Here is a 13047-nt window from a genome sequence, read left to right as displayed (position 1 = left end):
ATCCTGTAGGGTAATTATGAACAAAATATTTAGTAGTCAAAATTACAGTGTCAATATGATTAGAGAAATGTTTAGTCCCTGGTAGAAACAAGCTTTAAAAATAAAGCTCTTACATTGTTACTAACACTTGCACTTTTTTTTATAGAAATACAGTTGATTTACAGTATTATATTAGTTTCAGGTATATACTTGCACTCTTAACTACTAATAAAATGAGGTCCTGTAAAGAACTCTGCATTTGAATATTTTTAAGCAATTGCTTATTAATAGATACAATTGAGATAAATAAAGCTGTATTTGATTTTAAGTGTTTTATAATAGATTCTAACCCATACCAATTCTGCCCCTATTACTATCAATAATATACCATCTTAGTCTCATTCAGCTTGAAAATTTATTTCAGGGTTAGATCCACACTGTGGATGCTTACTTTGAGTTTATTCTTTAATTGTTGCTATACCATCCCCTAAGAAAAGGGTTTAATAACACATGTCATACGGAAAGGAATCAATTCTCTCTAGTTTATAAAAATGATGCTTATTTCATCTATATATTTCTATCTGTTAACAAGGCAGTGATAGGCCTACAATTACAATAATAATTTATGAAGTAAAAAAGAACAAAGATACCTTTGCTTAATGCATATTTGTTACTTATTACCATATTCTTATTAGAAATTGGCTCTGAGTTCATTATAGCAGAAGATATAGTCACAGCCATGTATTTCTACCAGAAGTCACTATATCATGTTATACATAAGTAAATGAAAGGTAGATTAGTATTGCATATTATGGAAGAATTTTTCATCCTCAGAATGAATGCTGATAAATTGTTTTAAGTATAAAATTAAATAAAGAGATAGATGTTTAGGACTTTCTGAATTTGGTGTCTAAAACGTCTCTAAAATGTTTATATTGAAAACACCTTTAATATCCAGTGTCTACTTTTGTAGAGAGAAAAATTTTGTTATGCTGTCATTGGTTCTGTATGCTTAGTCTTAGATTACATTCTGATCTTTAACCAATACATTTCCCTTATTTTTTTGAGTTTAGAAAATAGGGATTAAAATACAATGATGGGGAAGCCATTTTGTTCTCAAAACTAGAGGTTTATGTAAATTATATATCCATACAATCCATAATGCTCAAAATACCTTACAAAATTTCTATTTTATATTTATTTTATATGTTACGTGGTCCCATTTTTCTTCTTTTTTTATACCTATGACTCTTCTCTATCACATATATGGTATGCTCTTTTGGGCCTACACAGCTTTATGTATATAAAACATATCTGAGGCAAATTATGATTCTTCAAATACAAGAATCTTCTGAGATATGTATAATCTTACCAAATTTTGTATTTCCCAAAATTATGAGGAAGTAGTGATGTTCAAGATACATGTTCAAGATAATAAATTTAATGAGCTCTATTTAGTATCAACTTCATGATCCTTTTCAAGAGTTCAACATCTTTGGATTGTGCAAAATATAGCCTTTAATACCTTCAGTCTGGAGACCAAATCTAAATGTTTTTCTAAACAGTAACATGGCTTAAGGCATGTGGTTTCAATACATTATTGAAAACCTCAGACCAATTCTTCTACCTTGGAGTCGGGATCTCTTATTTCCTCAAAAAAGAATTAATTGTCTATGATTCTTATCTCTATTAAAAATTAAAAATAAAATCTAGAAAATACTTTATATGAATTATAAAAATATTTTATCTGTACAGAAATAAATGAATAAAGTAAACTGGCTGATTATATACATATAAATGCATATGTATGTTTAGGTAAATGGAAAACTCTATCTATGCCTAAACAAAATGACTATTAAAATTTCATAGTAAATTTCAAAGTAGATGTGATCACATATTTCAAAAATGATAAACTGCTGCATATATGCCTTCCACCTAATTCTGTGTTTTTACCTTTTGAAAATGTGTTATTAACATAATTAAATGGCCAATGTTATTATGGCTACAGCTGTTTGACTTTCTAACACAGTAAGCCCATTTATACTGCAGGACTAGAGAGGTATCACTTACTGGATTCAGGATCAGAGTTGCCATCCCCTTCAGTGCGGTTGTTGGGTGCAGCATGATCAAAGTACTCCTCCTGAGGATAGCCAAGGGGCAGGGCATGGGATGTGCTGGGAAGGCTGCCTGTATCATGGTCCCCTAGTCCACCATCACTGCTGCTTTCCTGAGAGCCTTCTGGTAGGTGAAATGTGACACGCCGCTGGGACTGAAAAAGACAGAAAATTACAGGGTTTCAGCTATGATCTGAATAATTGCTTAATACATCCAATTGAGAAAATGTATTATTTCAGCTATCTAGTGAAGTCACTTTAATATTATCTTGAGTTGTGAACAATTTCAGGCTTTTGTGAACAGTCAGCTCTGTGTTCAAACCTGCTTTACCTGGCAGCAGAATTGCTTTTATTATATTTTTTAACAGGGCACATCCAGTTGCAGAATAAAAGTTAACTTGTTCTAAAGCAAGAGGCTGTCACCCATATTGACATTTGAGCACATTGGATATTCTGATCATCATTTGAACATGGATTTATTTAACTATAATTTTACAAGATTTCATTTTTTGAATAATAAGCTTGAATAAATATAATGAAATTTTACTGTTATATCTGTAAGATTCTGGTGGGCAGAAACAGTAAATAATAATACAAATTTATTCAATCATGTAGGCTTATAAATTAAAATTACAAATCATCTTTTCAAAGAATCTTAGGGGCAAGATTTTTGGAATTCATTTAAATAGATTCTACACTCTAAAAAATAAAAATAATTACTTGGTATGGATAACAGTTGATAATTATAAAAGCAAACTATAGGGATCATCTCTGATAGTAATTATAGCAGAATATAAAAAACTTATACATGCCAACATATAAAGATGAAGGATTTGGTTCATGACATCCAATAGTGTGGTAACTCCACCAGATGTAGCAGTAATTTTGTTTGTGGTATTGCTACATGTAGTAGCTAGTCTCTGAAGATAGCCCTGACAATGGACCTCACGTCTCGGTATTCAGACCCTTATGTAGTCTTCTACCACAATGAATATGGAGAGGCCCTGTGTAACCAAATCTCACAGTTTCTGCCTTGCTCCCTTAGAATACTCATTCAGGAAAAACAGCTGAGTTGAAAGTAATCTGACTACTTGGAGACTGCCATACTGTGAGGAAGCTCAAGCTTCCCATGTGGAAAAACTCGACAAAAAGAAAGTACAATACAATATCCAGAGAGGCCCAGCTGCTCCAACCACTCGAGATCAGGTGCTAAATATGTATGTAAAGAATCCATTCTGGACATTATAGCTTATGGCCTCCTTTGAGCCATCCATCCCAGCCATCTCCAGATATTTGAGCCATTCCATTTGAGATACCAATCACTGTACAGCAGAGATAGCAATCTCTGCTGCGCACTACCTAAATTCCTGACCTAAAAAATGTTAAGTACACTTGATTTTTGTTTTATGCTCCAAAGATTAAGGATAGTTTGCTATGTAACAATAGATCAACCAAAACATTTAACTATTAGTAGCATGAAAGATGCAATTTAGAGATAATTATTTAAGAAATTTATACATATCAAAGGGTACATGTAATTAGGTACTAGAAATTTCCATGACAGAGTGCATATACTTTCATAAGTTCAGGCTTCACAGTCAGCCATTTCTTCAGATGTTGATATTGTTATAGACTGTATGTTTGTGTCCTCTCAAAATTCATATGTTGAAACCTAATCCCCAGCATAATAGCATTTGGAGGTGGGGTCTTTGAGAAGTGATTAGGTTATGAGGATGGAACCCTCATTAATGGGATTAGTGTCCTTATAAAAGCAGCCCAAGAGACCTCCTTCTCCCCTTCTGCCATGTGAGGACACAGTGAGCTAATTTTGTCAGTCCAGCAAAGCTGCATTTGACTGTTCTCTCTCTAAGAAGCCATAAGCTCATTTAGTTATAGGTTAAACCTCATTTAATTCCAAAAATTATTTATAGTTGTGAATATATTTTCAGCCACTTCAAGTAAGATATAAGCATTTATGCTCACAAACCTTTTAAAAATTCAAGAACTGGAAAAACAGGATTTTAAAATGCCTGAAACATTATATTGTAGACATTTATCAACAGTCAGTTATTGTATGTAACTTAAAGTCAAAATAATACTTAACACATAAATTTAAAAGTCATTGTATATAAAATAAGCCAGTTAAGCATGAGATTAATTTACAGTTGTTCCACCACAATGCATAACTGTTAAGAGGTATTTTAATTTTCTATTAAGACATAAGTCAGATATTTCAAGTATTTTTATCATTCAGCTTTTTTAAAGTATTAGACCTAGATAATAGAATCTATATATAGGAAAATAATTACTGTTGACAAAAATAAATGAATCTAGAATTTAACATGTGCTAGTTAAGCATGGAGTCATATACCCTAACAGAGTTAAAATTGCCAGTGAATAGAAGGTAAAGTTCTATCAAATGATAGAAGTAGGGGCTATATATATATTACTTCCAGATGTAAGAGAAATGGAGTTTTGTGTTCAATTGCTTATCTACACAGAAAAGAAGAAGGCAATTTAAGTCAAAAAGATATTCCATCCTATGACACCTGTAACTAGTAACAACTAAAATTCTTTGCAAAGGAATGCCTTAGAGTGAATCTGTAATTAGCCAGGTCACGTATTGACCCCCAACTCTCCTGATACTCATAAATTGAATCCCCTTAAGGGTACATAAGAGGGAATAAATGGGTTGGTAAGGACTCCCTTTAGTGAACACAACTGTTTTTTGTCCCTTCCTGAATGCCCATAAAACACCACAAGCACCAGCATCCTGTTCCTGAAATGCAGTTCTTATATGTGACATTATTTCATATACACCTTTGAGATTTCAAACAGTCATATTAATAAACTCTCATGTCTATATTAACTTTAATGAATATCGGAATGCTTTAAGTGGAAACCAAGGTATGTTGTTTGGTCATTAATGGCTCTATATCATTTTAAAATAGTCTGAAGTTCAACTGCATACTGAGGATTTGATTTCTTTCTCAATTCACAGTTTCAAAGTTTACAGTCTAAAGCATTTTTTTTTACCTATTTCTATAATCCATAGAAGACATTCAAATATCATTGATTAAATGTAATATTCTATTTCTTTATTCAGTGAATTCACAAGAGGCTATTTATTGTCACATGGGTGATTAACTAGGTTGTCCATCATTTTATAAAATCTCCATGAAATAGTTCCTTAGGTGAAATAGTTAGAATTTAATTTTTAAGGAATTGTTTCAAAAGGCTTCTGAAAATTTAATTTTTAATGGGAAAAGAACAGCTAACTATTTTTTCCTAGGGTTACTTTAATGATTCCTACTTAAGCTTGCATTTTGCAATTTGTGACACTTCTAGATAGAACTGAACATAAAATAATTATATGAACTTAACAATTTATGAATCCTTTGTAGTAAATTTTGGCAATCTGGTTTAACTCATTTGCCCTTTACTTTTTAACGGATGAATCCTTAATCTCTGATGGCACTTTTCTGCTCAGATTCATAATACGGAGGTATTCAAAATACAGAGGTATTTTTCTTACCCAGTATATTTAGAAATATTAACTATTTCATGAAAATTATTCCTTAGGTCTCTCAAAGAGAAGACTAAATAATTTCCTTTTTTCAAGTGTTGACGATGATTACTGTGCAATATAAAAGAGCTATTACGTTAATGACCATGTCATAATTTGTCTGTCTGCTACTCTTCTAGGAAGCTGTGGCATTCAAATTAAAGCAATCTATTGATTGCAATGGTGACTTTACGGGATGGAAACAAATCCTGGATTATTCATGAATAAATGTCTGTACTGAAAGGCTAGTTATTTTTCTGCCAGTAAGAGAAAAATCGACAGAGGGCCTCTCCCTATAATCTACATGCCTTCTTTTTAGCTCAAATCAATCAAAATTCCAAAATGTGTGAATGCTCAGAAATAATATTGGTGTCACCTAGATGAATCATTTACAGGCAAACTATCAAATTCCCAACATTCTTGTGTCCATTATACCTCATGAAGGCATAATTCCATACTAAATATCAGGTGAATATTGTTACATTTCCATAACATGATGTAAGTGGCATTTTAGAAAGGTTAATCTGGCAGCAAAGAGGCTGCATACAGATAGGCCAGCCTGTGAATCTCATTATTGAATGCTTGAGTATCATGTTCTAGAGGGCTCATTAGAATTACCTGTCAAAGTTTTCAAACTAATCATACATCCTTGCATTCCCCCTGACTCCAATTCTAATATACCTTGACCCAGTCTACCTTAGATTCACTGCCAACACCAGGAACTCTGATTAGAAAGGGTAATCATAGGTAGGGTTATTATTTTTTAAAGATTGCCATATGCAAGAGTGTTTTTGATTCATATATAAAACATTCTTGATATCAAACTAACACATTTTAAGCTTCTGGGTCCTGTCTCTTTGCAAAAGAATTTATAATTACTCAATATATTATAAAGTTAAATGTGAAAATAGTTAGAAATTCAACTTGAAATTTTCACCAGCATTACATGGTCAGCACATATATCCCACTTGCAGCTCATAATTCCCAGTGTAAAAACTCCCAGATGGCATATTTTATAGTAGTCCTTCACTATTTGACCCTATACTTGTAGTCATAAAACCTCCTATGTTTCCAACTCAAGTCATCTTGCAGGATATATCAGTTCACCTGATTGTTTTTTCAGGGTTCCATTTCATAAAATTTGAAAGGTCTGTATAATTTCTCATTTTCCCTTTCACTTTATGTTCCTGAAATGTTTACCCTTCAAGGCTTTTGTTTTTTTAATACCATAACTTATTACTAGCATATGCAGGAAGTTCTTCATGATCTTCTCCAGAATCAGATCTTCTCTTAGCTCTATTTTGCCATGAATTTTTTTCATGGCACTTGGTAATTTTTTTTTTTTTTAAATTTTATTTATTTCTTTATGGCTGTGTTGGGTCTTTGTTTCTGTGCGAGGGCTTTCTCTAGTTGCAGCAAGTGGGGGCCACTCTTCATTGCGGTGCGCGGGCCTCTCACTATCACGGCCTCTCTTGTTGCGGAGCACAGGCTCCAGATGCGCAGGCTCAGCAATTGTGGCTCACGGACCTAGTCGCTCCGCGGCATGTGGGATCTTCCCAGACCAGGGCTCGAACCCGTGTCCCCTGCACTGGCAGGCAGATTCTCAACCACTGCGCCACCAGGGCAGCCCCCACTTGGTAATTTTTAAAATTTATTTTATTTATTTAATTTTTGGCAATTGTCAGACATATTCATTTGATAGTCAGAAGACTACATGGCATTTCTTGAGGGCATCTTTCCTTGAGTCATGAATCATTTCAGCTTAATCAAAATGGAAATAATCTATTTGTAGATAGGTACCATGATGAATTGTTAAATTGGCAATTGGCAGAGTTTTGTGAATTTGAATCTACAAATATTTGAGAAACTACAATTGTGTGACTAACAATGAAAATAAAACAAAACTGAAACCTAACATGCTTTGAAATTGGCATGTGTACAAAAATTAAAACCAGATATTAAAATTGAAACCAGGCATTGCAATGGTCTCTAAGACAAAACCCAAGTATCAATTTTAAAAAAATAGATGAAACATCTCTACATTGTTTTTGGTGCTAACCACATGTAGATTTAGTGACTTACATTTAAATATATAAATCATCATAGGACTTTCATTGTCCAGAAGCAGTTATCTGGTAACCTCAAACTATTCAAAAAACAGTCATGCCAGGAAATAAGAAAGACAAAAAAAAAAAAAAAAAAGGCATGTGAGTTGCTAAAATATTTATCAGGTAAGTTCATGCTCAGAATCATGTCTGCCTTAGTCTGCTTTCCTGTTTAACATCTTTGATTATTTGATTCTCCAGCTCAAAATGTAATAGAACTCTTGGTAGCTGCTGGAAATAAAAATATTGACAGAAGGAGAAATTTCCACCAATTATTACTAGATCTGTCTTCTGTAGCTATATAGAATAAGTGTGATTCTTGTACATGACAAGACTTCCAGTGTTTGAAGATAGTTAAGCCTCATCTACTAATATTCCTATTCCAAGCTAAAATCTCCAACTTAATTTGGCATCTGTAGAGGGGCAGAATTTGCCACCCTGAAATATGTCTCTTTGGCATATTAATTTTTTTAAGCCGGTTATTTTCTAAGCAGTAGACACAGGAAAAACTCTGAAAACCAAGTAGGAGTTACCTTTTTGTAAGAAACGTTTACATTTGTAAGGGAAATCTCCATTTGTAAGGGTGTGTCCCTCCCTGTACCTGGAAAAGAAGGATGACTAAATCTTTAGAAACTCTTATCAATGGAGAATTCAATGACTTGAATTTGCATAACAACCTTACTCTTGTTTACTGTGCTGTGCTTGGTCTCCTCCCATTACTGCATCTCTCCTATCCAACATCCTCTTTTGTCTTTAGCTGGAGATGGTATTTAAGGTAAGGGCTGCGGCCATTTTGGCAAGTTACTCAGTTCTTCTGAGTCTCTCCCATGTATACGTGTTAGTAAACTTTTGTATGATTTTTCTACTGTTAGTCTGCCTCATGTCAATTTAATTCTTAGACCAGCTAGAAGAACCGAGAGGGGTAAATGAAAATTTTTCCTCCCTGACACAGTATTCTCAGACCGTTTACATTTTACTAACTCTTTTCCTTTTTACCCATGTAATTTATTTATGTAATTAACAAAGTCAGACCTTAAGTATTTACCACTTTATTGTTGGTGATAATGTGGGCTTAGGAGATGATGGCTTTATAGATCACATATGATACAAATAATCATTTTATTTTTCATAATATTAGTCAATATTTAATATTTTCAAGTTGTTAAATTGTTTGAAAATGTGTTTCCAAGACAGAAGCCACAAGTTTTGTTTTGAGTAGTGCTTTGTCTCTGGTGTGACTTTTTATATTTGCAAAATAACTCTTCCATTGCTGTAGTTACACAACATGTCTGCTTAATTGATGCATTTTAAACAAACCAAATGTCATTCAAGCAACAGATGGTTTCTGACTTGAATTATATAGGTTGGAATCATTATGCAGTATACAGTGAAAGATGAAAAACCTGGCATTGTCATTAATTGCATAAACACTTGGAACAAAATATTCTCTTGTTTAATGTTAGTAGAAATCACAACAAGAAACTACGTGATGGTGATCAAATACCAGTTTAAAAATAAAAATGACCTAGAAAATTTTCCTAATAAAACTGAAGAGTGTGCACATCAGCTGGCATGGTGGTAATTTTTTTATTGCATTGTACCAAACATTGGTAACCTGTTTGTTTTAGACCCTTTCAAGTGTACATAAAGCATGTTTAACTTCAGCTTCTTTACCTGGTGCTCATCAGAGCACATCAAAAACAACTGCTACTCAGGTAAAATGGGTCACATCCTGGAAATATATGAGATTAAAAGACCAATATTTCCTTTGAAGTCTTGTTACTCTTTAAAAAATATCTGGAGTTCTATAATTCCCATTGGTAATCAAAGAGTAAATTAAAATAGCTGCATCTTCCAACAACAACTGTCAGTGATGGAAGGTAGCAGTAAGCAATGTAGGGGTGCATATAGTTGAGGGTGGAAGGAAGAAGTATTGCAAAGTATTAGTATCTGTATTATTACTGTACTCTTTTATTGTGCAACTCTTTATACAGATGTATTTTTCTAAAAGCAGACCTCTCCCTATTTATTTTACATACAAACAAGAACACCCTTATATTCCATTTATCACACACACACCCACACACACCCACACACACACACACACACACAAATGGTATTAAAAATAACCTCAAAGTGATCTACAAGTTAAAAAGGTGAAAAAAATTATTATGCTACTGTCCCAAGAGGAAATTGATATGGTACTATCCTTTTCATTGCTTTAAAAAAGTTATATACACATATTTCTAAAATATATCTAAGCTGAGGATGAAATAGAAACTAGTGAAATATTTTGTTTCCTAACCCCAAACCCTCAAATCAATCTTATGTGTTTACCTTAAATACATTATTTGGACCTATTGTAATATTACTTTTGTTGCCTTTCATTGTATTTGGGAATTAGGGAGAAAACGGCATTCGATTTTGGTAAAATTGCTAGCCAGCTAATGCAACCAGCTATTCCGTGGTTTAGAAAACACTAGATGCATACAAATCACCTAGTTGATGTGTTAGTAATGCAGATTCCTAGGATCCAACCCTCAAATATTCTGATTCAGTGGGTGTAAGGTAGGACTCAGATGTTGCATTACATAATCCCTTGACTACAATTTCAAGGGGGAAAAAAAAGGAAAACAAGGAGTCCTGCTTAAATTTTCTAAATATTTTTGAATAGACAATTTGACATTTTAAAATAAAATGAGTCATTAGAATAATGGGATTCTAATGTCAGACTGTAGTCTAATTAGTCATTATTTCATAATTTTTATATGAGACATTTCCTTTTGCATTCAGGAAATGTTCTTGTTCATTTTTGATGAATGATACATATGATATACCTATGACATTATTAACATAGAGGTGGCCATGGCGTAAAATGATGACAGTGTGTGTGTGTGTATATATATGTGAGAAACTTCATAGATATAAAATTCTCTCTCTATAACTTGATCATGCTAACATACAGTATTGTTCTGAACAAAAACAAAGATAATTCCAATGGTATTATAAGTATTAAAACATATTTTCAGTTTATACATATGTATGAATGATAGAATAATAATACAATTTGATTTAATAAGCATTAATTATTATTTGGTGCAGTCTTTATAATACAAAATTCTGTTTTTATTGACACTGAAGACAACTTCAACGATAAAACTGTTAAAATTAAATATATGAATTTGATGCCATGGAAGAAAAAATGTTGCTAAAATATATTTGTACTTAGAAGCTCTTTAAGCTCTCTGGTGTTGAGACAACTTCATTTATAATACTCTGAACTAAATATAAGAACTCCAGGCCCAATACTGAATTCAATTAATGTTCAAATTCAATAAATCTTCCAAAAGTACTTCTTCTTGAAGTGCATTCTACAATTTGGTTTAAGATACACAAATTGAAAAGATTAGATCCTACAAAATACAGGAGGTCATATTTTACAATGTTAAATGAGGAGTGTTATCTCTAGATCTCTGAAGTTCCTATGAGATTTTGAAATAATGTCTTTTAGTGCTTTCCATGCATGCCCTGACAATTCTTCAGTAAGCGATCGACACATACAATAATTATAGTTGTACTTAGAAATTATATAGAATATTTCCTTGGATGTCTGAAAGTTTTTTCCTAATATTACTGATTCCCAACATTACTGATAAATGATCTGTTTTGAAAAGAATGATTTTGAGCATATTTTTAAATCTTTGAGTAAAAGGTAAGTGATCCATAAGTAAATGACATAAAGGTCAGGAGTAAGAACTGGTGACACTTTAGGAAATGCCATTAGGTAATAATGTTTAAATTCAGACAGAATGCTAAAGTTAAAAATATTGGAACATTAAGTTATTGCCATAAATAAGTAAAGAGATTTCTTTTTATTTTTTTTTCCAAAAAGTAATACTGAAAAGAGTTAGGCGAACCAAATACTATTTCTTTTACTGACAGGGAAACAATGTAGCAAACCCCTAAGATTTGCTTCCATTTGACATCAGCCCCTGGAAAATATTTTGCTAAACAAGACTTCACCTTCACTTAGCAACCACGGGCAACCAGGCAACTTAACATCCTTCACAGCTTCCTGATGGAAATATGGCACAAAAGAATTAATGTAACTCTATTGTTGAAAGATGAATTTGCTGTATATTAGTGCTGCTGGATATTTTTGGTTCAATAGTCTCATGGAGCGGCAAATCTTCAAATCTGTTCAGTGTGTCTAGGTTAAGTTAGGTTAGTTTTCATGTTCCACTAAAATAGCATATCTATGAACCTATTCAAATTTTGTTGTAGTAATAAAACAAAATTACAACACCTTGAGAAAATAAGACAAGTAACTTGATGGTAAAATGTTTAACTCTAAGTTTAGAAGTTGGTCATAAGAAATGGGATAAATTCAAATTAAAGAGAATTGTTCACTCACAACTGATTTTAAAAACAAGTTGGAAAAGTCTATTTGTGGTTCATTATACAGAAGATTTTACTCTGATCTATATGATAACCCAAAAAATATGTTGTGATGTTTAAATTTAAAAATATGATCTCAGACGTAATAGGCAAGGGAAGATAATCTTGAAGTTACACAAGATACACACACACACACACACACACACACACACATACAACATGCTTTTCACAAATCCAAGTGCATCAATATGTCTTATTTTCCTTCTGGAGTTATTTTATTTATTTATTTATTTATTTTATTTATTTATTTTTGGCCTTGCCACGCAGCATGTGGGATCTTAGTCCTGAGACCAGGGATTGAATCCATGCCCCCTGCAGTGGGAGTGTGGAGTCTTAACCACTGGACTGCCAAGGAAGTCCCTGGAGTTATTTTAAAAATTAATTTTAACAAATATGACATATTAAAAGTCATTTATATAAATATTGATTAGCAAAAACTTCAAACTGAGATTATTTTAGCTAGATACTATTTGCTATATTGTTTAAAGTAATAATAATTTAAAATAAATGTAAATTTAAGCTAATTCTCAAAAACATACACAGAATGATTCACAAGAAAGTGAACTCTATAAAATGTGCATGCTTAATTTGATATTTAATAATCCCAAATATTTAGGAGCTTTTATTTTTTAATCTCTCTTTTTAAAAATTTTGTGCTGCCATTCTTTTTTTTTTTTTTTTTTTTAAAGTATTTTCTTTTATTTATTTATGGCTGTGTTGGGTCTTCGTTTCTGTGCGAGGGCTTCCTCCAATTGTGGCAAGCGGGGGCCACTCTTCATCGCGCTGCGCGGGCCTCCCACTATCGCGGCCTCTCCTGTTGCGGAGC

The 13047-nt window shown here is 32.7% G+C and overlaps 1 protein-coding gene across 1 annotated transcript in view; it reads right to left on the bottom strand.

The window, feature by feature from the left end:
• The window catches only part of PCDH11X (protocadherin 11 X-linked), a 698845-nt gene that overhangs the window by 179623 nt on the left and 506175 nt on the right, over nucleotides 1–13047 (bottom strand). Inside the window, exon 6 of the mRNA XM_007182336.3 lies at nucleotides 2050–2248. Within this exon, the coding sequence (XP_007182398.2) occupies nucleotides 2050–2248 (199 nt within the window). The remainder of the gene's footprint in view (nucleotides 1–2049; nucleotides 2249–13047) is intronic.

The sequence above is a fragment of the Balaenoptera acutorostrata genome, chromosome X (genome assembly GCF_949987535.1).
Source record: "Balaenoptera acutorostrata chromosome X, mBalAcu1.1, whole genome shotgun sequence".
NCBI lineage: Eukaryota > Metazoa > Chordata > Mammalia > Artiodactyla > Balaenopteridae > Balaenoptera > Balaenoptera acutorostrata.
This window is presented reverse-complemented; position numbering and strand designations above follow the sequence as displayed.